General features: G+C 50.7%; 3 protein-coding genes across 8 annotated transcripts in view; 1 reads left to right on the top strand and 2 right to left on the bottom strand.

The window, feature by feature from the left end:
- Window positions 1-11820, bottom strand: part of ap2a1 (adaptor related protein complex 2 subunit alpha 1) — a 29822-nt gene extending 18002 nt beyond the window's left edge. For all 4 annotated transcript variants that reach the window (XR_003931348.1, XM_030089800.1, XM_030089801.1 and 1 more), the window contains exons 1-13: window positions 11036-11820; window positions 5122-5333; window positions 2797-2990; window positions 2491-2620; window positions 2313-2414; window positions 1962-2221; window positions 1633-1801; window positions 1310-1447; window positions 1045-1227; window positions 795-892; window positions 486-717; window positions 145-333; window positions 1-64 (exon numbers count right to left, since the gene is read on the bottom strand). The exon at window positions 1-64 is cut by the window's left edge and continues 91 nt beyond it. Coding sequence is in view for 3 of the 4 variants with exons in the window: in XM_030089800.1 (XP_029945660.1) it covers window positions 1-64; window positions 145-333; window positions 486-717; window positions 795-892; window positions 1045-1227; window positions 1310-1447; window positions 1633-1801; window positions 1962-2221; window positions 2313-2414; window positions 2491-2620; window positions 2797-2990; window positions 5122-5333; window positions 11036-11102 (2038 nt within the window). In the remaining variant the exon portion in view is untranslated. The remainder of the gene's footprint in view (window positions 65-144; window positions 334-485; window positions 718-794; window positions 893-1044; window positions 1228-1309; window positions 1448-1632; window positions 1802-1961; window positions 2222-2312; window positions 2415-2490; window positions 2621-2796; window positions 2991-5121; window positions 5334-11035) is intronic.
- ppp1r35 (protein phosphatase 1, regulatory subunit 35) lies at window positions 1281-23876 on the bottom strand. Of its 2 annotated transcripts, XM_030089806.1 has the most exons (7): window positions 23727-23876; window positions 21874-22117; window positions 21696-21803; window positions 21493-21618; window positions 21309-21399; window positions 20801-21140; window positions 1281-1302 (listed from the first exon to the last, which is right to left on the bottom strand). In XM_030089806.1, exons 2-6 carry the CDS (start codon window positions 22114-22116, stop codon window positions 20836-20838), a joined length of 873 nt encoding a protein of 290 aa, XP_029945666.1. In that variant the 5' UTR covers window position 22117; window positions 23727-23876; the 3' UTR covers window positions 1281-1302; window positions 20801-20835. The 2 variants fall into 2 exon arrangements, with proteins under 2 accessions (XP_029945666.1, XP_029945665.1); XM_030089805.1 differs by lacking the exon at window positions 1281-1302 and having other exon boundaries at window positions 20770-21140.
- Window positions 14436-18670, top strand: prmt1 (protein arginine methyltransferase 1). 2 transcript variants are annotated; one of them, XM_030089803.1, is made up of 10 exons: window positions 14436-14510; window positions 15444-15539; window positions 15623-15778; window positions 16335-16398; window positions 16474-16616; window positions 16777-16864; window positions 16945-17060; window positions 17141-17291; window positions 17530-17651; window positions 17937-18670. In XM_030089803.1, the coding sequence occupies exons 1-10, from the start codon at window positions 14484-14486 to the stop codon at window positions 18018-18020; spliced, it is 1047 nt and encodes a 348-aa protein (XP_029945663.1). In that variant the 5' UTR covers window positions 14436-14483; the 3' UTR covers window positions 18021-18670. The 2 variants fall into 2 exon arrangements, with proteins under 2 accessions (XP_029945663.1, XP_029945664.1); XM_030089804.1 differs by having other exon boundaries at window positions 14444-14510; window positions 15453-15539.
- Window positions 23877-24003: the final 127 nt, after the last annotated feature.

Raw genomic sequence — 24003 nt, 5'->3', positions numbered from 1 at the left:
GGGCGGCGCTGACGGGCGCGGCCGAGCGGATCCCCAGCAGGTCCGCCGAGGGGGACGGGGTGGACTGGAACACAGGACACACCGCTTCAGAGCGCCGCCGCCACGCACACACACCGCGGCACACAACCAGGAAACACCGCTCACAGCGTTGGAGGCCGCCATGGCCGCCGTGTCCGGCCCCCGCTCGCCGCCTCCGTTCAGCTCGCCGCCCTCCCTCTTGTTGTCCTCCAGCTCCGTCACGGACACGGCGCCGGGGCCCTTCTTCTTCTTCAGCTTCGCCAGGATGGACGACTCCCGCTCCGGGAAGGGAGGCATCTCCTCCAGGACGGTGGCCTGGGAGGAGGAGGAGGAGGAGGAGGAGGAGGAGGAGGGGGAGGAGGAGGAGGAGGAGGAGGAGGGGGAGGAGGAAGAGACAGGTAAAATAAAGTCTGCATCAGAACATGTGAAGCACGTGAACTGCTGACTGGCTCCTCCCCGGGACGCACCAGGACGTCGGTGCTGGCGATGGAGGACAGCTTGAGGTACTCCACGGCGCGCTGCTGCAGCTCCACGTCCGAGTTGCGGATCTGGCTGTCGCAGCGCAGCACCTCCTGGATGGTGGCCTTGGTCTCCGGGAACAGGTTGATGAACTTGATGTAGGCCGACAGCAGCAGGGCGCGGGTCGGCACCGAGCACAGGTGGAACTTGGAGTGCAGGAGGTTGAACTGGACCAGGGGACTGGGAGGACAGGACAGGAGGACGGGGGTTTAAATCCCGGCCGTCACCGAACCGGGACGATGCAGAGCGCAACGCACCTGGAGCGGGGGTCGCCGGCGATCAGGTTACCAAACTCTCCCAGGATATAGCCTCCCACCTTCACCATGTTCTCATGGCAGGCAGGAGCTTGCAAGGCCTGGAGGGACGGACACACACACACACACACACACTCGGGAACGTTACACCACGAAAAGCACAATAATCAATGAATGAGCAGAGACCCGAGGTCTCCTCTAATGCTACGTCTCTGCTGCTGTCTCTGCTGCTCAGTAACGGGGCGGTACACACCTCGAACACGGTCTTGGCGGCGTAGCCCTGCACGTCGTCGCGGTTGATGACGATCTGAATGACGCGGTACCACACCTCCTCGCTGACGTAGTCGCCGGCGATGCGGATGAGGTTGAGGATGGTGTCGACGTACCAGGAGTAATCCACGGCGTACTTCTCTGCCAGGATGGCCACTTTCAGCACCTGGACCGGCGGAGAAGCGCTCAGACTCTGTGTGTGTGTGTGTGTGTGTGTGTGTGTGTGTGTGTGTGTGTGTGTCTCTCACCATCTCCTCTCGGATGGAGTAGTCTGCAGTCTCCAGGTAACTCAGCATCTCAGCCACGATCTGCTTGGCGTTGCTGCGGTCGCACATGGCGTAGAGCAGGTCGGCCGCCCGCTGCCGCACGCTCACATCCCGCTCCGTCTGTGCACGCACACACACACACACGCACACAGGAGTGTTACATTATTGCCTTACAAGGTGAACTATCTGAACTGAGAAACAGGAGTGATGAGAGAGAGCGGGGCAGAAAATACAACTTCAGAGAGTTCAACTTCAAGAGTGAGTGTGTAAGTCAGTGTGTGTGTAAGCTTAGTGTGCAAATCCACCTTGAGGGCGTTGATGACGGTCTCGATGTGCGTCTTGACGGCCTCGTGGGAGAACTCGGAGCTGGCCAGCGTGCACATGCTCTCCAGAGCCAGGTAGCGCAGGTTGGTCTCCCGGTGCTGCAGGAACTGACCCAGCTGGTTACAGGCTCGCACCAGCAGGTTGGGCTCGCTGCAACACACACACACACACACACACACACACACACACACACACACACACACACAAGATCAGACACCTTGAACTTCAGTGAAACTCTTTAAACAGAAGCAGCATCGCTGGTGTTCTGAGTCCTGAACCTCTTCAGCATGTAGCCTCGCAGGAAGCTCACCTGTCGTAGTGGATGATCAGTGAGATCGCCTCGAACAAGATGGCGTTCTTGGCGTTGGAGTGCTGCACCTTCTTGGACTTGGGCGGCTCCTGGGCCTTGTTGAGGATGGTCTCCAGACACTCCACCAGCCGGCCCTTGACGGCGCCGTCTTCGGGCGGAGGGTAGCACTGCAGCAGGCGCAGCAGCTTGCAGGACAGCCACGGCGCCGGCACGAAGTAGTAGGTGTAGTCCTGCAGGTCGGTGGAGGCCGACGACACGATCTGGAGAGGAGGCAGGAAGCAGTGCTCAGCCAGATCAGACTAAAACTCGAAACCGGCCGGTGAGGCTTCAGGTTAGAAGGGACGAACTCACTCTGCTGAGCCGGGACACGGCTAAAGACACGCAGGTCTTGAACTCGTCTGGGTTCTTCTGGCTCAGGCAGGTGATGAGAGAGATGGCTGCAGTCACCACACCCTGAGGCCCCGAGAGACACGCGCGCCGTTACAGCTGTGGCCTGATGTGTAAAGCTGGCGGGAGGCTGCGATCCTACCATGTGCTGGTCGTTCAGCAGGTGCACCACCCGTGAGGTCCACTCCCCCATCAGCACCAGGTCAGGAGACGTCTTATAGAGCCGCAGCAGGCAGAGGGCGGCGGACTGCTTCACGCTGTCCATGGTGTCCCTGAACGCATCGCAGCAGGAAGAGCGTGAGGGGAAAGTCAGCCCACGCCTGAACCCAGCTCCTCTGAGACTGACCCAGGCTCCTCCAGCCTCACAGAGCGACTGACAGTTTGCTGAACTCAATAACAGACGTAGCATCGGAGGGCTGATGGTTTTCTCCATGAGAGTTTGACTCACCCAGCTACCAGGATGCGAGGGATCTCGCTGGCGAAGGCCTCGGCCATCTCCCGGCTGCCCACGTTGGCGATGCAGTGCAGAGCCAGGCACATGAAGGTGGGGTTCCGGCTGGACAGGTCGTTCTTGATGGCATTGTTGATCAGGCGGATCAGCTCGCTGTTGCTGTTTACCAGCACCGAGATGAACAGGTAGCCCTGGAAAACACACCGGGCAGCAACAGGTCACGCCAACAGGTGGGCGGAGCCAAAACCGCACAGTGACCACATCCGCAGCCCACTCTGAGAGGGAGAACCAGCAGGAGCTGCGTCTTCATTCCAGAGCAGCTGATTCCTCTGGTTCTGGACCAGGTCTACACCGTGAGACTGGGTTCTGGACCAGGTCTGCACCGTGAGACTGGGTTCTGGACCAGGTCTACACCATGAGACTGGGTTCTGGATTGGGTCTGCACCGTGACACTGGGTTCTGGACCGGGTCTGTACCGTGAGACTGGGTTCTGGACCAGGTCTGCACCGTGAGACTGGGTTCTGGATTGGGTCTGCACCGTGACACTGGGTTCTGGACCAGGTCTGTACCGTGAGACTGGGTTCTGGACCGGGTCTACACCGTGAGACTGGGTTCTGGACCGGGTCTGTACCGTGAGACTGGGTTCTGGACCGGGTCTGTACCGTGAGACTGGGTTCTGGACCAGGTCTACACCGTGAGACTGGGTTCTGGACCAGGTCTACACCGTGAGACTGGGTTCTGGACCAGGTCTACACCGTGAGACTGGGTTCTGGACCGGGTCTACACCGTGACACTGGGTTCTGGACTGGGTCTACACCGTGACACTGGGTTCTGGACTGGGTCTGCACCGTGAGACTGGGTGGGTTCTGTGGATCCTGGGTTCAGATCACTTGGTTCTACCTTTCATGTAATCCCTCCTGCACTGTCTCTTCCTTCATGATGAAAACCCAAACTGCGGCCATCTGAAGGGGCTTCGTAGCGAGCGGCTCCACGCCGTCCTGGAGCTCCTGACGACGAGCCAACCTGCCTGGACTGAGCCACAGACCAAGTGAGGCAGCAGTTGTTTATCTGGGAGCTCAAGGAGAAGACGGGGCGTGACAGATGGACGTTACCATCTGTCAGGGTAAGCTGACGGCGGCCTGCGCTGGCCCGCTTCAAAAAGAACTCAAAACCTGCAGGGATCCGCTCCAGAGGGGCTGTAGAGCCACCTCTGCTTATTATCCTCCAGGAGACAGAACGGGAAGGCCTCTGTGTGTGTGTGTGTGTGTGTGTGTGTGTGTGTGTGTGTGTGAGAACTGGACTTTGGTAACCAGCGTTGCTCCTGACTCATCCGTGCTCTGCTGACTCCACACTTCCTGTTCCTGCGACGGCGTCCACCACACACAATCAGGAAATGAAACGAGTTCCTTCTGCTCCGCGACGTCGAGTTACAACCCAGTGTTTCAGAGAGCATTCGGAGGGAATCTGTCCAGCAACCTCTCATAACAAGTCACTGAAGTCAGGCTGAATTACCCCCGAAAGCTTCAGTCTGGAAACAGCCGGCTCGGGGGTCAAGCTGCAGCTTCAGAGCCACATTCACACACAACAAATGACTAAAACCATTTTTAAAAAAGGAAAAACAGCCAAACTAAAGAAGTAAATTAACTGAAATGGCACAAAAAAGCCATCAAGCCTAAACACCTAAAAGTGCATTAAAGTATCTGGAGTTCTAACCTGCAGTGATAAAAGCCACCGGGGGGGCGAGCTCCTGGAGACGACCAGCGGCTCCACAGGTTTCTTTCAGTGGAAAAAGGCACAGCCACTGCTGTGGTGATGGAGTCTGCAGACCGTTGGCATTATCTGCGTCTTGGCTGTGATAAAATGGTGTTTCTCAGTATTCTCTCCTCCACAGCTCAGTCTGCACCATGGCTTTACAACACAACGTGCAGCTTTAGCTGTTTTCACGCTTCAGCATTTTAATGTATGAAGCCATTATCACAGAGAATGAACCTGGTGGAATTGGATAAAGTGAACAATTCCACATCATGTCAGGAGACTTTCTGAAATGTCGCAGCTGCAGGTTGAACCACACACCCTGCAGTGCTCGTGCACCGGGCCTGGCTCTGTGGCCACGGCTCTCCGGGACCCGGAGCAGGAGCACGGCTCGGTGTGGCTGCCGGTGGCCGATAACAGACCGGTCAGTGACCCAGAGGTGTGTCAACAGCACGGCTCACATCGCGAGTGTGTGTGATCCCACTGAGCAGGGTTCACACACTCAGAGCTTCAGACAGAGAACAGCAGCGGCGGCCTGTGAGGGGAGGAAGGAGGAGCCGAGCAGCTTACGATCTGTTTCTCTGTGTACTTGTTGGAGCTCAGCAGGTTGACTGCCTCCATGTGTCCGAAGTCGATGTCGTGGCCCAGCAGGAAGATGAAGAGCAGCTTGCAGACATACTTCTTCTTGCTGTAGCCGTCCAGAGCCTTGTCCCCCTTGAACTTGGAGCGGATGTTGGCCAGTTCTTTGTTGATCCGCTTGATCTCGGCCTCCTTGCTCTTACCTGACAGAGACAGAGCAATCAGTAACAAGGTCAGTGAAACATGTAGGGTCGAGGATTTAACCACTTTCCATCCACAACATGCAGCAGACAGCAGGAGAGTCAGGGTCAAGCTGCACTACAGCGCCTTCAGTGAGACACATCATAACAGAATGAGCTACTGTTTAGAAGTCATTTGATTAAGTTTTTGGAAACAAAGATAAACAAACCAAAATAAGACATTTAAAGGTGACAGTGAACATGCTGTTCCCTGTATTTCAGCCTCATCCTCCACACAGGAGGAGAAGAAGCCCAGCCAGCCTGTCGTCAGTGTGAACACACCTTCCTAACATCACTCTGCAGAGTGGAAACTCCAGCAGCTGCCGTGATGCCTGTTCTGCAACACAACCTCCACACACTGCTGTGTTCTGTGCCAAACGCAGCCCAAAGCATGATGGGATTTTTCCCAGATTAGGTCCACCTAACGGCCCAGAAAACATCCAGATGAATGAAAACGTGAGCAGGAGCTCCTCCATCCAGCAGATCACCGAGTGGACACAGACGGACTTCTCGCTCCGAATCATCCTGCCTGTTTGAAGGCGTCAACTTTCACACTTCACTCATTCATCCGCGGCTCCAGGGTCTCCTGTAATGTAATGAGAGTGAGGGCCGCAGACCACGGCCTGCCTCAACTGCTGTGGAGCGTGCGGCGGCTATCGGGGAGGCTGGGCTGCGTTCTGCTGAGCTCATCTCACATCTGACGCCGAGCGTTCAGACTATGGTGGAGCGGTCCGTTATCTGCCGCCGCCCTTCTGCTCCGCTCACTGACAACACCACGAGCACCACGAGCACGCCAACCACGGAGAGCTCCCCCTGGACTGACGCCACCGAGCTCAGGAGGAGTGAAGAGCCATTTCTGACAGAAAGTCCTTTCTTTACACAGAAGAGGCATTTCCGGTGGATTTCTGACAAATCCCACATTGAAAATGAGAAGAAGCTAGATAAATCCAGAGTTCTTTGCCACTGCAGGGCAGTAATGCTTTATCTACTTTGACTGAACTTGTTCTGACACAGCGGAGATCAGATCCACCCTCAGAGCTCTGCGCCCTCCCAGACGAAGAGCTCTCTTCAGAGGAGTCCTGCTGCTCCAGACCACGTTGACAGCAGAGCAAATTTCACGTCACTATTCCAGCATCAAACCTCAACAAGACAACAGGACGGGAAAATGGCTGGAGACGAACTGAACTGAAAGACGTCCAGAGGAAGCTGAAGAGAGAAAAAGAAAAAAGACCAAATGTGGTCCCAGAAGAGAAAGAGCACTGTTATTCAAGCACATCTTTGGATGTCTGTTATAAGTAGGGGTCATAAACAGTTTTTCTTTTTAATTTCTTTGTTAATCTATCATTTATTTCAATATTAACAATATTTTCCACATAATTGAAGCGACACTGAAACAGCAGCAGTAATTATAAACCAACAGCAGTAATTATGTTGATCCTCTCATTAGGTGACTGATGGCTTGTTGACGAGTCGCCTGGAGACTCTGCTGCAGCTCTGGTGAGCCTGATGCTTCCGTTCTGCAGGTGGAAGCTTCGTCTGGAAGCCGAGCTGCGTTCAATACTAGAGCCGGACCGACGCAGGGCAGAAACCGCAGCTTCACTGAAAGCAGAAAGTTCTCGCTCTGCCTCCTCATGTGGAGGATTTACTTTGTTTAGGGATTTATCCAATTCACTTTAAACATTTAGCAAAATGTATGGGTTATATATCCTGTAATGGTGATTTCTGCTAAAAGTAAAGACGCTAGTAGTGAAATGGTGGAGCATCAGTGTAAAAGGCTGATATTTTACCACCATACTGTGGAGCCACATGTGGCTCCAGACCTGGGATCCAGGACACTGAAGTGGCTTCAGGCAGACAACGTGTGCACATAATATCAGAGATCAGATATCAGTTTGTCTTTTGGACCCAAATGACTCAAACAAACACCTGCTGGTAAACACGGTGGAGGAACCATCATGCTGCGGGAGCTCCAGAGCCGCCTCAAGCCCGCTACTTCACAGAGAACTCCTGCGAGCTTCAAGGGGCTGGCTGCTTCCAGGTGAATTAAACTCAGACAGAGCGCAAAGGTGTGCCAGATATTCTGAACTGACTTCCTGAAGGGGCTGCTGCTTCTGTCAATAGCGGGTAAACTGGTGGTGTGTGAGGAAGGTCTCACTCCCCCTCATGTCATGGGAACCATCACCTCTGAGAGGCATAGAGTCCACATCCATGTGATTTCTGTCAGCAGGAGCTTTTCCAAGCAAACCCAGAAATTACTGTTTGTGTTTTAGAGCAGGTTGATGTTGTCACAGCAGCCTCAACATAATGCCTCAAGATTAAAAACAAGTATATGTACCCTTCAGTTTATAGACGCTAAAATCTGACAGCATGAAACCAGAGAGAGCAGCCTGCAGCAGTGTTTAGCGTTTACTCTCAGACTAATCCCAAACCATCGACCTGTCAGAACAATCACAAACAAGCAAGAGGGCTTTAGGGAGAACCCAGTTCCTGAAGCCTGAAGCCTCCCGACAACACGAGACCACCAAACACCCCGAGACGGACTGAAACCCACACAGCTCACGCTCAGAGAAAGGAACTGCTATACAATATGACAGAGAGACCGGACTCCACATGGTGTGTGAAGAGGATCCTTTATTATCATTATTAGGTGTGGTGGAAGTGATCGACAGTGGACGAAGGAAAAAGGCAGGAAATCCCTGAATTAGATGAGCAGTGTGAAAATACATGAACTTCTTTTTTTCATATGAAAATAAGTGCAGTCAGTTACTCATTCAGGGGAATCGCAAGGCTTTTAAGATCAGAGACCTGAAAACTGAAAAGTGAGCCATGACTGCTGGCAGAGCAGCTTCAGCATCAGAGGCTGTGTGAAGACTGGCTGGATCCTGCAGATCACTCTCGGAGGTGAATAACCAGATGGTTTGGCAGACAGAGAAATATCAGGCTGCTGTTTTAACACTGCCTCTGACAGAAGAAGCTCTGGAACACAGTCTTGCTGTCATCACCTTGTAAGCTCGCTCTGCTCCTGGATCACTGTGTGGAAATCCAGAAGTTTCCACCTGCTCAGCAGCATCTGCGCCCCACACACACACACACACTGCTCTTCCAGCGCTGCAGCAGCAGCCTCGTGGTGGTGAGGAGGGAGAAGACCTCCGGCACAGCGAGCAGCCTGCAGCCAACCGTCGCCTGGCTTCAGCAGGGCGTCAGGTGATCGGTTCACATGTGGAGAGTGAAGAGGAGCCAGAGACCGTCCACTCAAACCACTTCCCCGGGTGGTCTGGACTCATCTGACCTCAGAGGCCGAGTCTGAACCGTCACGTGCCGCCAAAGCGTCCCAGGACAGTGGTGTAACGGGAAGATACGGCATATGTAAACATCCACTGATCAATACTGACCCCTCCAGACTGGGACTGCCTAATGCCACCCGGCCACCACAGGAGCAGAGACAGAATCCCTGTCATTCACTCAGAGGACAGAATCTTAGGAATAAATTTAACAGGTGCTCAAAGTTCTTCAGAATCAGTATGATTGAAATAATAAAAACACAAAGAAATCCACAAAAAACACATCAAGACACAGACTGACACAAGTCCCCTTTTGAACACTAATCCTGTGCCATGGGTCAGTGTGGGGGGGCTTCTCCCACCCATCAGCTTGTATTTATCACACCAGAGATGCTCAGAGTGCAGCAGTGAGATGAATGAGCACGTCCATCAGTTTGAGGTGAGCAGAGATGAAGACTGAGCAACAGGCTGACACAAAAACCGCGTTTAGCCAGGGCTTCGTTCAGCAGCAGGACAGAGGAGGTGGAGGCACGTGAAGCTGAAGGCGGGAAGAAGAGAGCAGCAGCTGCTGTGAAGGCACAGTGCTGGAAACCACACGGGGGAACAGCAGCTCTGTACCGCTGACTACTAACACACACACACACACACTTCACATCAGTTATCTTGGAATTCTTCATCCAACCTTGAGCTTGACGCCGTCACAGTGAGACTGATAGCAGTCTCCCTCCGTGGCTAGCTAACAGCTAGCAGCCAGCAGCATGGCTGATGCCTCGTCTGAATTTTCTGATCCAGTGAGACGACGTCTCTTCGCTTCACACAGCGCTGCTTTAAAACATGTGCAGTGCAGCCGGAAGCTGGACTGGTGTCTGACTGATAAAACATAAACCAGAAAATATTTCTGGTGTCGACTCGTGTGTGTGTGTCTGTGTGTGTGTGTGTGTGTGACCGAGCCTCTCAGGTATTAAATGAACCATATGAAGATGCATCAGCAGAGAGGAGTGAAGGCAGCAGGGAGAGTCTCACAATACTGTACAGGCATGCGTAGATGAATATGAATCACCTGGAGAATCAGCATGGTGCCAGCAGAAATCACTGCAAACACATGAACTGAGCACAGACTGAACAGCTATCTCCAGCACAAGGCCGCTCTGAGTGAAACCCCTCCGGTCATACTGCTTCGAAAACCAAACTGTGACACACATCTGCAAACACAACAAGGCACATGCATTCAAAAGGCCACACTATTTCAAAGCATCGGGTTGGCGGTCACATCATGCAAAATGTCACTGGTCTGCTGGGTCTGTGTACACCCAAACAATGCCGGAGACTGCAGTGTCCCAAATGACTCCATAACTTATCACATAATAGAACCGCAATGAACCAAAAAAATCTTAATTTTCTCTTGTGGCACATGACCAGCAAGCACAAGTGGGTTTCTGGTCATGGAGGACCACAACCCTGCATTATTTCTACATTTTAATAGTGCAACAGCCCTAAAAGTCATGAATGTGTCATCTGAAGGAAGCCTGATAAGAAGCCTCTCAGGACCTCCACTCTGTTAGAACCAGGGACTTAAACCTTCCAAATTTATTTCACCTTTTAAAAGATATGCTGGTTGATGTGATGGTTGAGCACACTGGTGTGATGCTTTTAGGAATTTGTTGCTCTTGGGTGATTCTTATTCTTAATTATTCCCAGAAGTGAGAAGTCTTCATCCACTGCAGGAATGCACATTCAGATCAAGCCACACATTTCTGGATGAACTGGCAGCGAAGCACGGCCAGCCACACTCAGGCTGAGACCTGGAGGCGCTGTCATCCCACCTGGATGGAGATCAGACTGAATGCTAACCTTCAGAGAACCGCACAACCCAAAGAGTTGACGTCAATATCCGATAAAGTTGTTGACAGATTGTGATTTTATATGGCTTCTTCTCTCTTTCATTTCCCATTTCTGTCAATGCTCAGCGTGAAGCCCTTCTGTCCATTCATCAGAAATATGCAGAGTGAACTCAGAGCAGTGGCACGACGCCCTCCCCTCCAGCTGGGTTTCCCAGATCACTCATGATCATGAGGATGTCTAATATCTTACAGATGTTCACGATCTGCTGAAGCAAACCGAACGCCAGCGCTCACAAACACAAGGCCCCGGTCCCTGGTCCAGGCACCAGCCGGACCCACACAGGGTTAAGGGTTAACGGGGTCCGGGTCGCGTGCCGCAGACTGGACCGGGTCAAAGAAAGAGAGCTGGGGACCACACTGATGGGGGCTGCTGCCCCTCACTGCCCCCTCTGTCCACAGCACGTACAGTCCGAGCAGCAGCACAGACATGTCAGCTGATGTTAGCTTCTCACACGACACATCCACACACCGAAAGGTCACTTACAGTTTCTGATGTCCGAGATGAACACGGCCAAGCCCCGCATCCCGTCTCCTTTCGACACGGCCGGCATGTTTGCGGCTCCTGTCCCGAGTCCGGCCTGATCCGCAGAAAACCACCGACGCTGGTCAGCCGCTCACTCCGGGCTCAAGACGGCCAACCTGACGTGTAGCCGCGGCTAGCTCGCTCCGTTCGTTGCTCCGGTCGTTCGCTGCCGCCTCTACCGAGCCCGCCGTGTGCTGGTCAGCCCGGATGGCCTCTGCTCGGTCGGCTGCGTGTCGCTGGGCGAAGCGGCGGCTGGACGGGTTGACGTGATCCCGGTTCGCTGGCTCGTTTCCGCTGCTCACGACAAGCTAACGTTATTTCATTCAATCCCTGTGGAGCTGGGATTAGACGCGACGCGCTTCGCCTCCTGGAACGATCCGCCAAAGTTAAAACTGCCCGCGGTGTGGAGGTGCGGGAGATTAACGCAGCCGGACGCGTTAACGAGAAGATCTTTCGATAATTTAACGTAAACTCCGAGTCGCGCGGCGTAAAGCTAGCTGAACAGCTAGCTAGCTAGCTGGCTGGCTAGCTAGATCATTCAAATACCGGAGCACATCACCGGCAGGTCGAACCACTCGCAGCGGGCTTCTAGACTGCCAACCGGCGACACGAAGCGGCGGCCCGGCGGTCTGTATCGCGCTGGAGATGCGGGGAAAACACGACGAGCTGGTTGATGGTGTCCGTTACGATCGTCCTGCCTCCACTCAGCGGCTCGCGTGACAGCAGAACACCGTGACCGCGCGACGCAGCCGTGCGCGCGCACGCTACCTTTCCTGGGACGAGCGCTGCGCGTTTTCCGGATGGACGCATCGGGCGCACCTAACGGAACCAAACACCCCCACCTGATGTATCACACCCCCACCTGAGATATCACACCTCCACCTGATGTATCACACCCCCACCTGAGATATCACACCTCCACCTGATGCATCACACCTCCACCTGATGTATCACACCCCCACCTGAGATATCACACCCACACCTGATGTATCACACCCCCACCTGAGATATCACACCTCCACCTGATGCATCACACCCCCACCTGATGTATCACACCCCCACCTGAGATATCACACCCCCACCTGGGGTACATCCCCACCTGATGTATCACACCCCCACCTGACGTATCCCCCGTCGGACTATCTCAAAGTATCAACAGTATCATTGAGACGAGCATGGAGGAAGCAAAATGCTGCAAATAAAACACTTGTTTTGTCACATTTCACCGTATTTTGCACCAGAAGGCTTAAAAATAGCATAACATTGAAATTGTACTTATTTTTTTCTCTAAATTTCAACTTTTTCTAGATTAGTAAAAACATGTTAAATGTATTGTGAACTTTTTCAGTGTGCTCTTTCCTCTTTGAGCTGAGAAAAAAGAAAACATTTATATTTCAAGGTTGTTTGTCCTTAAAATCATGAATGCCGTAGTGTTTGTCCTCTTTGTTTTCGTGAAACATCTCCTATTCAGACTAAATAAACACACTCATTGCTTTGTCTGAAGTCATAATGAGGTTATTTTTTACGAAATAGCACATTGCACGTGAGGACATTAATTATGTATCTGTTTTTTTAAAAAGAATCTTTAAGCTGGAAATGACCACTCACAGTGACCACAGTCTGACTAGAAAAACCTGAGACTTTGGTCAGCTTTATAACATCGAACATGCTCTTTCACTGCATAACTGTCCAACATTTTTCACTGAAGTCACTTTTGAAGAATGCCGATACAGTTTTTCTCCATTGGTTTGGCTCATTTTTTGAAACAGAAAGGACATTCCTAAAACTCTAAGATCATTTGGCAAAACTGTTCAGTGCAACACAATAGTTCACTTGCAAAAGCTCATCTCTTTCTCAAAACTGTTCACTCATTTTCCAAAACCTAATTTCTTTCCCATATAAATAGTCAGTTCCACCAAAATGCAAAACACCTTCTCAGTTGCTTTGGCTCATTTCTCCAAACAGACCAGGCGTTCTCAACTCTCTTGACTCCCTTGTTACAGTTTTTCTCCATTGGTTTGACTCATTTCTTGAAACAGAATTTACATTCCCAAAACAACATGGACAAACAAGAAATGATCCAAACCAGTGGAGAAAAAGTGTAATAAATTTTCTTTGAGTGGAAAAAACTGAAATGTATCCATCTTAAAATTATGGCTAGGTATTCAATATGGACAAATGGAGCTCAAGCCTGCCGCTCAGGGATTGAAAGACAAACCACTGTACCAACTGAGCCATAAACAGACAGACAGGTTAACATGTACCATCAATTCTTTAGCATTTGTAATGTAAATGTCCAGGTTATTGTGAGAACAGCATCTGACCAAAGGCTGGATTTGTTCTTTAAAGGTTGTCATCAATCCTGTTACAATGCTCTGGCATGATATGACTAGAATAGAATAGAATAGAATAGAATAGAATAGAATAGAATAGAATAGAATAGAATAGAATGGTTGTGAATAAGAAATGAGCAAATCATCCAATTAAAATTAATCCGACTACTTTTCTTTTGATTTCAATAGCTTTGTGTAAAGTTAGTGCTCATGGGCACTATGGCTGACAGAGCCAAAAGCTCACACCCAGCAAGGATGGAGACACTTTATAGAATAAAAGATGGTGAATAATTAAGAGTTTTTACAGACAAGCACATGGAAGAACTTTTTCTATGATCTAAATTGTAAAACAACATCGAACATATTTTACGGAGAAGTTCATCCTTCCTGGAGAAGATCCAGTTCATGGATTTAAAATGCAATACCATTTTGCAGATAAAACACACAGGAAACCTCAACACTGCTGCAGTCCAGGAACAGTGAACTTTCTAAACCTGGTCAAAAGAGCCCGATGCTATCTTTTTTGATTAAATTAAATAATTTATATTTTATTCAATGTTTCCTTGTTGTGCCTTCTTTCAGTCTTTGGTCCATCAAATCCTGCTTGGTTCAGTGTTTGGTACAGACTGACACTAACTACACTCACAGAGGGAGCAGATCTCCAGCAGCATTAAAGCTCATCTATACATTCAAAATATTTGTTGTCTTTGTGAAGCTGCTACTTAAGAGATCACATTATAACACTTACAGCAGAAAAATATTCATATTTTAAAGGCAGACTTTTATTTAACACTTGCACATTATTTCATTGTTTTTGTCCGGTGAGACTTAAAATAGGGTATTTTCTGATGTGTTTTTCTCAAACAGGGTATTTCTTATGACTGAAAAGAGCCATTATTCCAATACTGTTACGTCATCGGCGACAGAATACATTAGCCAATCAGAGGTAAGAGCAGGCTGTCGTGGGCGCGGCTTCAGGCGGAAGAATCCAGGAGCCAATCAGAGGCGAGATCAGGCTGTCGTGGGCGTGTCTTCAGGCGCTCTTTGAAACTCACGCAGTTCGGTGGAAGATCGAAATGGCGGCACCAGCAGAGAGGATGGAGGTAAGAAATGGAAATGCGTTAGCTTGCTCCCGGTAATCCCTCTAAACTTCTCACGTGAGCCCGCCGTCGCCAGCCGGGAGACATTTCTGCGGAGCGCTGCGTGGCGGCGGAGGCGCAGCGGGGGTTCGTCACTTCATACGCAGCCGATGAGGATGCATCCATTTTAACTTGGGAAGGTTGTAGAAATGCGGCGTCTTGTTCTGCCGCTCGTCGAGTTAAACACTCCTGAAAACACGGGAGCGGGTCTCTCCCGGGCCCCGTCCGTCCGCTGGAGACCCGGACTGAGCGCAGGCCGTGAGAGCAGCCGGCGGCTGACGAGTCATCCGGACCGCATGGGGACTAACGTGTTAGCATCCCGGCTAGCTAGCCCGCGAGGCTCCGCGGCTGCCGGCCGGCTGTGAGCGCGCGCGCAGCTCACCGGTGCTCCCCCGGCCAGCCGCCGGGGCCACTCCGTCCGCCTGAAGGAGCGGTACGGTGGTTTGTCGTGTTGGCGGGACTGGGGGCTCCCGGGTGGAGCTGACCCTGCGGAGGCCCGCTCCTCCTCCCGGTGGTTCCAGGAGTTTATCCTGAGGAGTCCCAGGTTCTCACCGGGCTGGAGGAAGGCCAAGCATCAGCCACGTGCTCCCTCCGCTGTGCTTCCCGGAGGCCTGTCCACTAACACACTGCTCCCTGCATGAGTCCAGGGACCGGAGGCTTCCACCAGGCTCCACTCTCAGCTCAGCTGTGGAGGAAACATTCCAGGCTATTTCAGAGCAGTGACACACTCCTCTGTGACAACAAAGAAGCCAGGCCTCACACCAGATCCCTGACCCCGGAGCCCGGTGCCCTGACCCCTGTAGGATGCTGGCTGTGGCTGTTAGTAGATGTACAGTTCCTGAAGGGTGTGTGGATGTGAGCTTCCTTCAGGCCTTAACTTGGAGCGTCTTTGTCGAGGTTTCTCAGGGGGAGAGCTCAGTCAAGCCTGCAGCTGAGGACATGACGTCCAAGGACTACTACTTCGACTCCTACGCCCACTTCGGGATCCACGAGGTAAGTTCTCCCCCTCCTCCTGCCCTGTCAGCTGCTTCAGCTCCACATGCTCCATCCTGACCGTTTCCCATGTGCGCCCGCAGGAGATGCTGAAGGACGAGGTCCGCACGCTCACCTACCGAAACGCCATGTTCCACAACAAGCACCTGTTCAAGGACAAGGTGGTGCTGGACGTGGGCAGCGGGACGGGCATCCTCTGCATGTTCGCCGCCAGAGCCGGGGCCAAGAAGGTCATCGGGGTACGTGTTGTCTCCGGAGTAAAATAAAGTTCAATTAAAAAGAATTAAATAGTGCCAAAATCAGCCCCAGTTAAACAAATCTTTCTTTCTACCTCTTTTATTCTTCTTTTTCTTGAATTGCAGTGTAATATGACAGGGTCATAATTAACCGAGATATAAAGTTCATCCGATATATGAGCAGAACACAACAGTGGCCGCCATTCTGAGTATTTGTCATCGCCACCGCCGTTTCATTTCGTTTCAGCACATCTTCTAAACATTTAGACATCAGTGAGCTCATCCTCCAGGACTGTGTGTCTTTAAATATCATATTTTCCTCTGACTATGAATGTATTTAAATATTTAATGAAAGAAATACAAATTTAATCACATACCTTCTAATCACACTGAATTCCGCCTCAGTCCTGACAGTTGACTTTGGGCACCAGGTGGCGCCGATGCTGCAAACATCATTTTCCTGCTTTTGTTTCTTGTTTTCAGAGGTTAGTTTAGCTGGAATGTCTGTAGATTTCTGAGGATTAGGAAACATAACATGTACCTTTCATTGTTGTGACAGATCGAGTGCAGCAGCATCTCCGACTACGCTGTGAAGATAGTGAAAGCAAACAACCTGGATGATGGTGAGTAGCTGGAGTCGGTGAGTGTGATGGATGGATGGATGGAGGTGTGATCCCCGTGCCGCCTCCTGTCTCCAGTTGTGACCATCATCAAGGGGAAGGTGGAGGAGGTGGAGCTTCCCGTGGAGGGGGTGGACATCATCATATCGGAGTGGATGGGCTACTGCCTCTTCTACGAGTCCATGCTGAACACAGTCATCTACGCCCGGGACAAATGGCTGGTGAGTCGCCTCCACCGCGTCCTGTAGGGGGCGGAGCCTCGAGCCCCCTGTAGGGGGCGTGTGGTGGAGGACTGGCAGAGATAGTCCACTGTACTTCCATGAAGTGTTTGTTGTCAGAGTTGTGCTAAGCCGTATCTGCGGTTGGTTCCGTGTCCATCAGAAACCAGAAGGCCTCATCTTCCCAGACAGAGCCACGCTGTACGTCACGGCCATCGAGGACCGGCAGTACAAGGACTACAAGATCCACTGTGAGTCCACGGCCACAGGTCCCGCTGGACGGGGAGCACGGCTCTGGGGTTAACGGTGTGTGTGTGTGTGTGTGTGTCAGGGTGGGAGAATGTGTACGGCTTCGACATGTCCTGCATCAAGGAGGTGGCCATCAAGGAGCCCCTGGTGGACGTGGTGGACCCCAAACAGCTGGTCAGCAACTCCTGTCTGATCAGGGTGAGTGCAGGGGGGGCGGGGGGACGGACAGCTGATGTGGACAGAGTGACGGTGACGCTGCGTGTGTGTGTGTGTTTCAGGAAGTGGACATCTACACGGTGAAGGCGGAGGACCTGACCTTCACCTCGCCGTTCTGCCTGCAGGTGAAGAGGAACGACTACATCCACGCTCTGGTCACCTACTTCAACATCGAGTTCACCCGCTGCCACAAGAGGATCGGCTTCTCCACCAGTCAGTGCACACACACGCACACACACACACACACACACACACAAACTCTGTAGGATAGCCTCACATGTCCTGACCCCATCAGAATATAGCAGACCTCTTATTATTTTGAGGACCATTTGTAGAACAGCAGACAGGCCTGACAGCCCCCCTCCCCTGTCCCTCTGGCCCTGCCTCCCCCCTCCCCTGTCCCTCTGGCCCCGCCTCCCCCCTCACCTGTCCCTCTGGCCCCGCCCCCCAGGTCCAGAGTCTCCCTACACCCACTGGAAGCAGACCGTCTTCTACCTGGACGACTATCTGACCGTCAAGACGGGAGAGGAGATCTTCGGCACCATCGGCATGAAGCCCAATGTCAAGAACAATGTGAGTGCAGCGCTCTGGTCACCGTGCAGTGGGAGGGTGTCCCAACATGTGGCCCACGGCCCACAGCCGTCCCATTGGAGGCCTCTATCCGGGACAGTGTAGAAGTAACAGAGTTTCCCTCCAGCCTCATTAGGAAGACTGTGTGTCTCTCTGTGTGTGTCTCTCTGTGTGTGTCTCTCTGTGTGTGTCTCTCTGTGTGTGTCTCTCTGTGTGTGTCTCTCTGTGTGTGTGTCTCTGTGTGTTTGTTTGACTGACCTCTGCGTTGTCGTTGCTCCTCCCCCACAGAGGGACCTGGACTTCACCGTAGACATCGACTTCCGGGGTCAGCTGTGCGAGATGTCCAAGACGTCGGAGTACCGGATGCGCTAGACGCCTGCCTCCGCCCGTTAGTTTGTCTTTAGAGGACAGATTATCCATTTTTAAGGGGGGGGCTCCTCAATAGTCCGGACCCCCCCTCCCCTCCCCCGCAGCCACATTTTAAAGACTTGTTTTGTCATTTTCTCGTTCCGACGGTGTTCAGGGAGGTTTCCTGGAGGTTCAGTGTATGTGGTGGTGTTCTGGCAGGGTTCAGACCAGGGTTCTTCGTGTGGGGCAGCTGTGAGGCTGCAGCGGCTCCCAGAGCCTCAGCGCGGCGGCGGCGGCCGGGGCGTGCTGCGGCTCTGGGACTCTGCTTCCCCCTCCAGGTTTGGTCTGGCGGTTTTAAGGCGCTTGGGGTTTGCTCTCGGCTCCACTCCGGGCTCACTCGCTGCAGACGAGGCGCGACGCTGCTGCGCTGCGCCGAGTCGTCAGGTGAGCCTGGAGTGGCCGCCGGCGCCGACCTTCACGGGCGTTTCGGACCAAGCCTTGACCGTGTGAGGCGGCACCTCGTCCCCGGCCCCCCTCCAGGTCCATGTGGCTCTGCAGGAACTGTTTGAATCCATCGTTTTGTTTTGTATTTTGTGCTGCTGCTTTTTGTTTTTGTTTTTCTTTTTTTTAAATAAATTTAATAAACGGTCAAATGTAGGTATTCTTTCATCAGACGAGGCGTCGTGGGCTTTGTGTTCCTGCTCTGGTTGAGCTGCTAGACGATACTCGCTTCGACTCATAACTTCAGCTCCTTTAGGCTGAAAACTCTGCAGAAATCAGAACTCTGACGTGTTCGGGACGAGGCGATGGCTCTGAAGACGTCCAGCGGGAAGTTCAGCTCATCAAAAATAAGTTCACAAGTTGGGAAATTCTGTTCGTTCAGCGATTACAGATGAGCTTTTATGACGCTGATTCAAAGTAAACGCTCTGAATGTGGACGATAATCCTGAGTTTTAACTTGAACTTCCTGAGTCCTAAACCTTCACAGGACGAAGGCTGGATCAGCAGTTTAGCACCGATCACGTTGTTAAACAGCAGGTATTAAATTCTGTGCAGCTGTTTGCTGCCAGGTTGAAGAGGGAGCTGAGTCCGGTTTCCGGAGAGGCTGATCAGTCGGTGACCACCAGGGGAGAGGCCAGGCCGTGCTGCTTTTCTCTACTCACCTTAAAAACCCTTGAAGTCAGATGACAGCAGCTTATTTTTTAAATGAATTGAAATCCAAAAGCTTTATGATCTTAACTTGTCTCCAACGCTTCAGGTTTACAGATAAATGTTGATTAATGTGGAATTTTAATTTGAGATGATCCACTGCAGCCATTTCACAGCATCAACATGAAGAAAGACAAATATTTGAACATTTGTATATAAAGATAAAATTACATGAATATTCGGAATAATATGGAAAAATCAAAATCATGAATGGAAAGAGGGTTTCTTTATCATTAAAACTTCAGCAGTTAAAGTCTTTCAGAAACTCCTGCTTCATCAGACTCAGTTTATGTTGAAATGTGGGAAGTAGAAACTCTTCATGCATCATTTCATCTGCAGGTGGTTCTCTACTGGATCCATAAACCTAAAGATTTAGTACCTTTATTCTGAATAAAGAAATAGATTTTGTTAATTTGATTCTGTTGGGTTTTTTTTTATTCACAAATACAGATTTAAAAAACATCCATGTATCGTTTATTGTAAAAATGATGAGACTTAAATCTGACTAGTGGAGAAGATAATGGAGGATAATTGGTTTTATCAAAGTGTTTAAATATATGAAATATTTACAGGTCTTCTCTCACGCTGAACATTTATAAAGATCATGTATTGGAAATTACTCATTTCCTTTATATTCACTGAAGCAGTTTTTATCCTGTTTCTGAACTTTCAAGAAACCATGTGACTGAAATGTTCGGACTATTTATAGACGGATCATTACCGATCAGATCAGAAAACGTGTAATGAGACTTTAATCTGTAGGAAGAAAACGACTGTTAAAAAGGACCAAAGTTCCCATCCCCAGACTGACCGCTAACATGGATCCCAGGGTGGAACTTTAGGAAAACGCGATGGGGTGGGCTGTGACTGACACAGTAGAGTCCTTCTCCAACACCTAAAGCATCTGTCCCTCTGATGGGAATTGACCCGACAACCATCACGTAGCATGATGACCTGGTTTACCATCTGAGCAGCAGCAGCAAAGCAGACTTCAGATGTCCCCGCCCACTTCTGGAGGGAAATATGGAGTAAACATCACATTCAGACGTACTGACTTTTCATTTTCAAAATAAAACTGCATCATTTGACCCTATCAGAAAATGAATATTCCATCATCCAAACTGCATTTTCATTTTCATCTCCAAGCCGGCTCAGTCTTCAGATCGAAGGTCGAATTTCCAGGACAGGCCTCAGAAAACAACACTTTCAACAACACAAACACTTTCAAGTTCAAATGTAAAATTTGAGAATTAAGATGTTTTTTTAATCTGAAGGATTATGGCTGTATCATTCAGCATGTGGAGCCAGCTCAGCGCTCTGGACTGTTCACTGTCCGTCCTGTTCGCTCCTCACCGCCCTCAAACAGCTGGAGGCAGACGGCCTCCTCCTCTACTGCCGTTCCTCTCTGCTCCCTGACAGGTCAGAAGCTGCTCGTGACACACTGATGAGTTTTGGTCTAAATGTTACTTGAAGGTGAAGTTCCAGGTCGAAGCAGCAGACAGTAGAACACACACATACACACCTTTAAAAGACTTTATTAGAAAGACTTAAATATAATCCTGAACAGAATTCTACATGAATTATTCGAAAAGTACCTGTGTGTGTGTGTGTGTGTGTGTGTGTGTGTTAGTTAGGGCGTGGCCTCCCAGCATCTCTGTCTTCTGTACAGGTCGAAGGTGGAGTGGGCGGGGCGTGGCAATGGGCGGGGCCTGCAGGGGACCGGCTCCTCCTCGGGTGGGAGGGGCTTCTGCCTCAGCAGGTCCGGGGTGATGAACGCGAGGAGGGAGGGGCCTTCTGATGGCCTGTTGTCATGGCAGCGAGGGGGCGGGGCCAGCAGGAGCCTGTCCTGCAGCACCTGGCTGATCAGCTGATCCTCCTGGACGTCAACACTGACCAGTGAGGTGAAGAGCTGCTGAGAGCGAGAGACGTTCACCACTACACACACACACACACACACACACACACACACACGTGTCAACAAGAACTGAAACTCCTGTTCCTGCTGCTGATCATTTCTCCCGCCCACAGCTCAGCTGTTAGCTATAAAACAGAACTCCGTCCATGCCGTCGGTCCCAGCATCCTCAGCTCCCTCAGCTCCTCACCTTCAGTGGCTCTGGCGTTGATCAGGTTCTTGGTCCTCTCCGACCTCTGCAGGGTCTCCTGCACAGCCTTCTGGGAGTCAAACTCTGCCGCCTGCAGGACAACGGGAGGCGTTACACCTCAGTGACTGCTCCTGTACTCCGGCCGCCTGTGTGAGAGGTCACGCTTCAGAATGACCCGGTGGACCTGTATTGACTGAAGCTCCGCCTTCAGAGCCAGAGTGGTGTTTAGCTCCGCCCTCTCCAGACATCCTGGCTGCTGATTGGACGCTGCAGCAGGAGGCACAGCTGATGGTTTGAGGGCTCCACTGAGCTGCAGAGAAGACGGAAAAACTCATGCAGTGTGACGGTTTCACCTCTGAGGTGAGTGTGGTTACCATGGCGACGTACCTCCTTCCTCCTCCTCCTCCTGCTCCCACTGCTCACCTGCTGCTGAGGTGGAGCACAGATGTGTGGCTCTGGAATGACTGTGACGATCACAGGTTCCTCCACACACACCTGAAGGGACACACACTGTTTTTACCTGCTCGTCTCACACACACCTCACCACTCCAGGATGGCGTCCTACCTGTGTCTCCCTCTTCCATCCAGTCTGTCCTCGGGGGCGGGGCTTCACCTGACACTGGTTACCTGGCTGAGCAGGCCTCAGTGGGCGGGACTTAGCGTGTGTCTGGGCGGCTTTGGGGGCGGGGCTCAGGGTGACGGACAGGTCGAGCTCCGGACAGGAGGTCAGACAGGAGGTGGAGGTGAGAGGGAGGGGGGCGGGGTGGGGAGACGGGGGAGGGGAGTGCAGGGTGGACACACTCCTCATCCTGAGAGGGAAGAACACAAGTTCACTCACTTTAGTTTTACTCTGTACAGTTAATATGAACCAAAGCTAATGTCTACAGATTCTTCTTGCTGATGACAAACTAAAATGAAGTCAGACTAGTTTAGATTTTGTATGAAAAGGGTCGGAACAGGACAACAGAAACGTAATAACCTATAACTCCAGAAAAATCCTCTATTATCCCCAAGTTTAACTGTCGCAAGGATTCATTCAGGCTGGTAGGATTTCTGTCATTTACGGCAGGTTTAACATGATTTCTGTCATTTATAAAAGGTTTAGAGCCTGAATTGAGATTCCAAAACAATGAATCTTCATTGGTTACAATCAGCCTTGTTAGCAGCAGATAAATAGAGAAAGCTGTGAAGGGTGTGAGAGTGTGAGAGTGGAGGGTGGTGAGAGGCATGCTGCGAGTTTAAACGATTTCTATCATTTAGAACAGGTTTAAGATGGGTTTTTGGCATTTAGATTGAGTTTATACTGGATTTCTGTTCATTTGAACAGGATCTGGAAGACTTCAAGCTCGAAAAACTCTGCCTTTTTTTCTTAAAACAAAGCACTAACCACGTGGCAAGATATTAATGTTACACCTCGCTAAACAGGAGGCCCTCCACCAACACATTCTGCCACACACATGAACTTTACACCAGTAGAGGCTGAGTATGAGCCGTTATTACCGCGCCTCAAAGCATCAGCAGGACCGGAGCCAGATCTGTCAGCACCACGCCTGGCCTGATTCAGCTCAGCCTCACTGCTGCAGCAGCAGCCCCGGCAGAGCTGCTGTGGAGGTTTGGAGCTGCAGCTGCATCTTTTCAAGCAGATAACCATCCAGACAGGGATGTTTTTTTTTGGCGGACTTCGTTTCTTTTTCATTTATACTGCGTGCCATCTTCATTTACTTTTAAACAGCAACATATATTACAGACATTTAAGGATCTGAATAAGACCCCTAGGTGGTTCCCTTATTTATGTTTTTTTTTTTTTTTTTTTTTTTTTTTTACAGCAAAATGATTCAAATAGACCTCATGGGTGCAGAGATATTCGCTTTTAATTGGAGGTGAGTAAAAACCTAAAACAATTTAAGAATTTATAAGAATAACTGGTTTTATGTAGCTTGGACTGAATTTATACCATTTTTCTGTTCATTTAAAACACAGTTTAGACTGAATTCCTGTTTTTTTTTTTTTTTTGTTTTTTTTTTCAATTTTATTTATGGAACATTTTCAATGAACAAAACAGACAGTATATCGGTTCATGAAAGGCAGGATAAAATAAAAAATGATGTCTGTCAACACCCATCCCCATCCACCCACCCACTGAATTCCTGTTTAAAACAAGCTTAGAGCAGTCTTCTGATGTTTATAGCATCTTTACACTGATTTTCTCTTTATATTCACGGAGTTTATACAGTTTTCAGTAGTTTAATCCCATTTTAACATCCGGTTTATTGTCGTCATAGCAGAGGGTTTAATCTCATTTTAACAGGGTTTAATGTGTTGAACTTGGCTGTTTGTGTCTGTTTACAGCGGAGCTACAGTTAGCCGCCGAGGCTAACCCCCTGTGTGTGTGCGTGTGTGTGTGTGTGCGTGAGTTACCTGAACACCCGAGACGATGCTCCGTTCCTCCACACACACTTCAGCACCTCTCTGTCCCTCCCGATGGTCTAAATGTTCAGTTCTGTGAAGTTTTCGTGAGAAAATAAACCACTTCTCTTTTAAATTTCCCTCGTCGCTTCTCTTCCGGGTTTCTTCTTCTCTTGTTCTTTGTTCAACGACATCCGGCTGTGAGGCGTATTACCGCCACCTGCTGTGTAAAGTCTGTATAAGACAACACGTCCGTGAGAAGATACACGTTTAACTTTTTGCCATATTC

Source organism: Salarias fasciatus, chromosome 4 (genome assembly GCF_902148845.1).
Source record: "Salarias fasciatus chromosome 4, fSalaFa1.1, whole genome shotgun sequence".
NCBI lineage: Eukaryota > Metazoa > Chordata > Actinopteri > Blenniiformes > Blenniidae > Salarias > Salarias fasciatus.
Note: the sequence above shows the minus strand (reverse complement) of the source record. Positions and strands in the feature narration are given on the sequence as shown.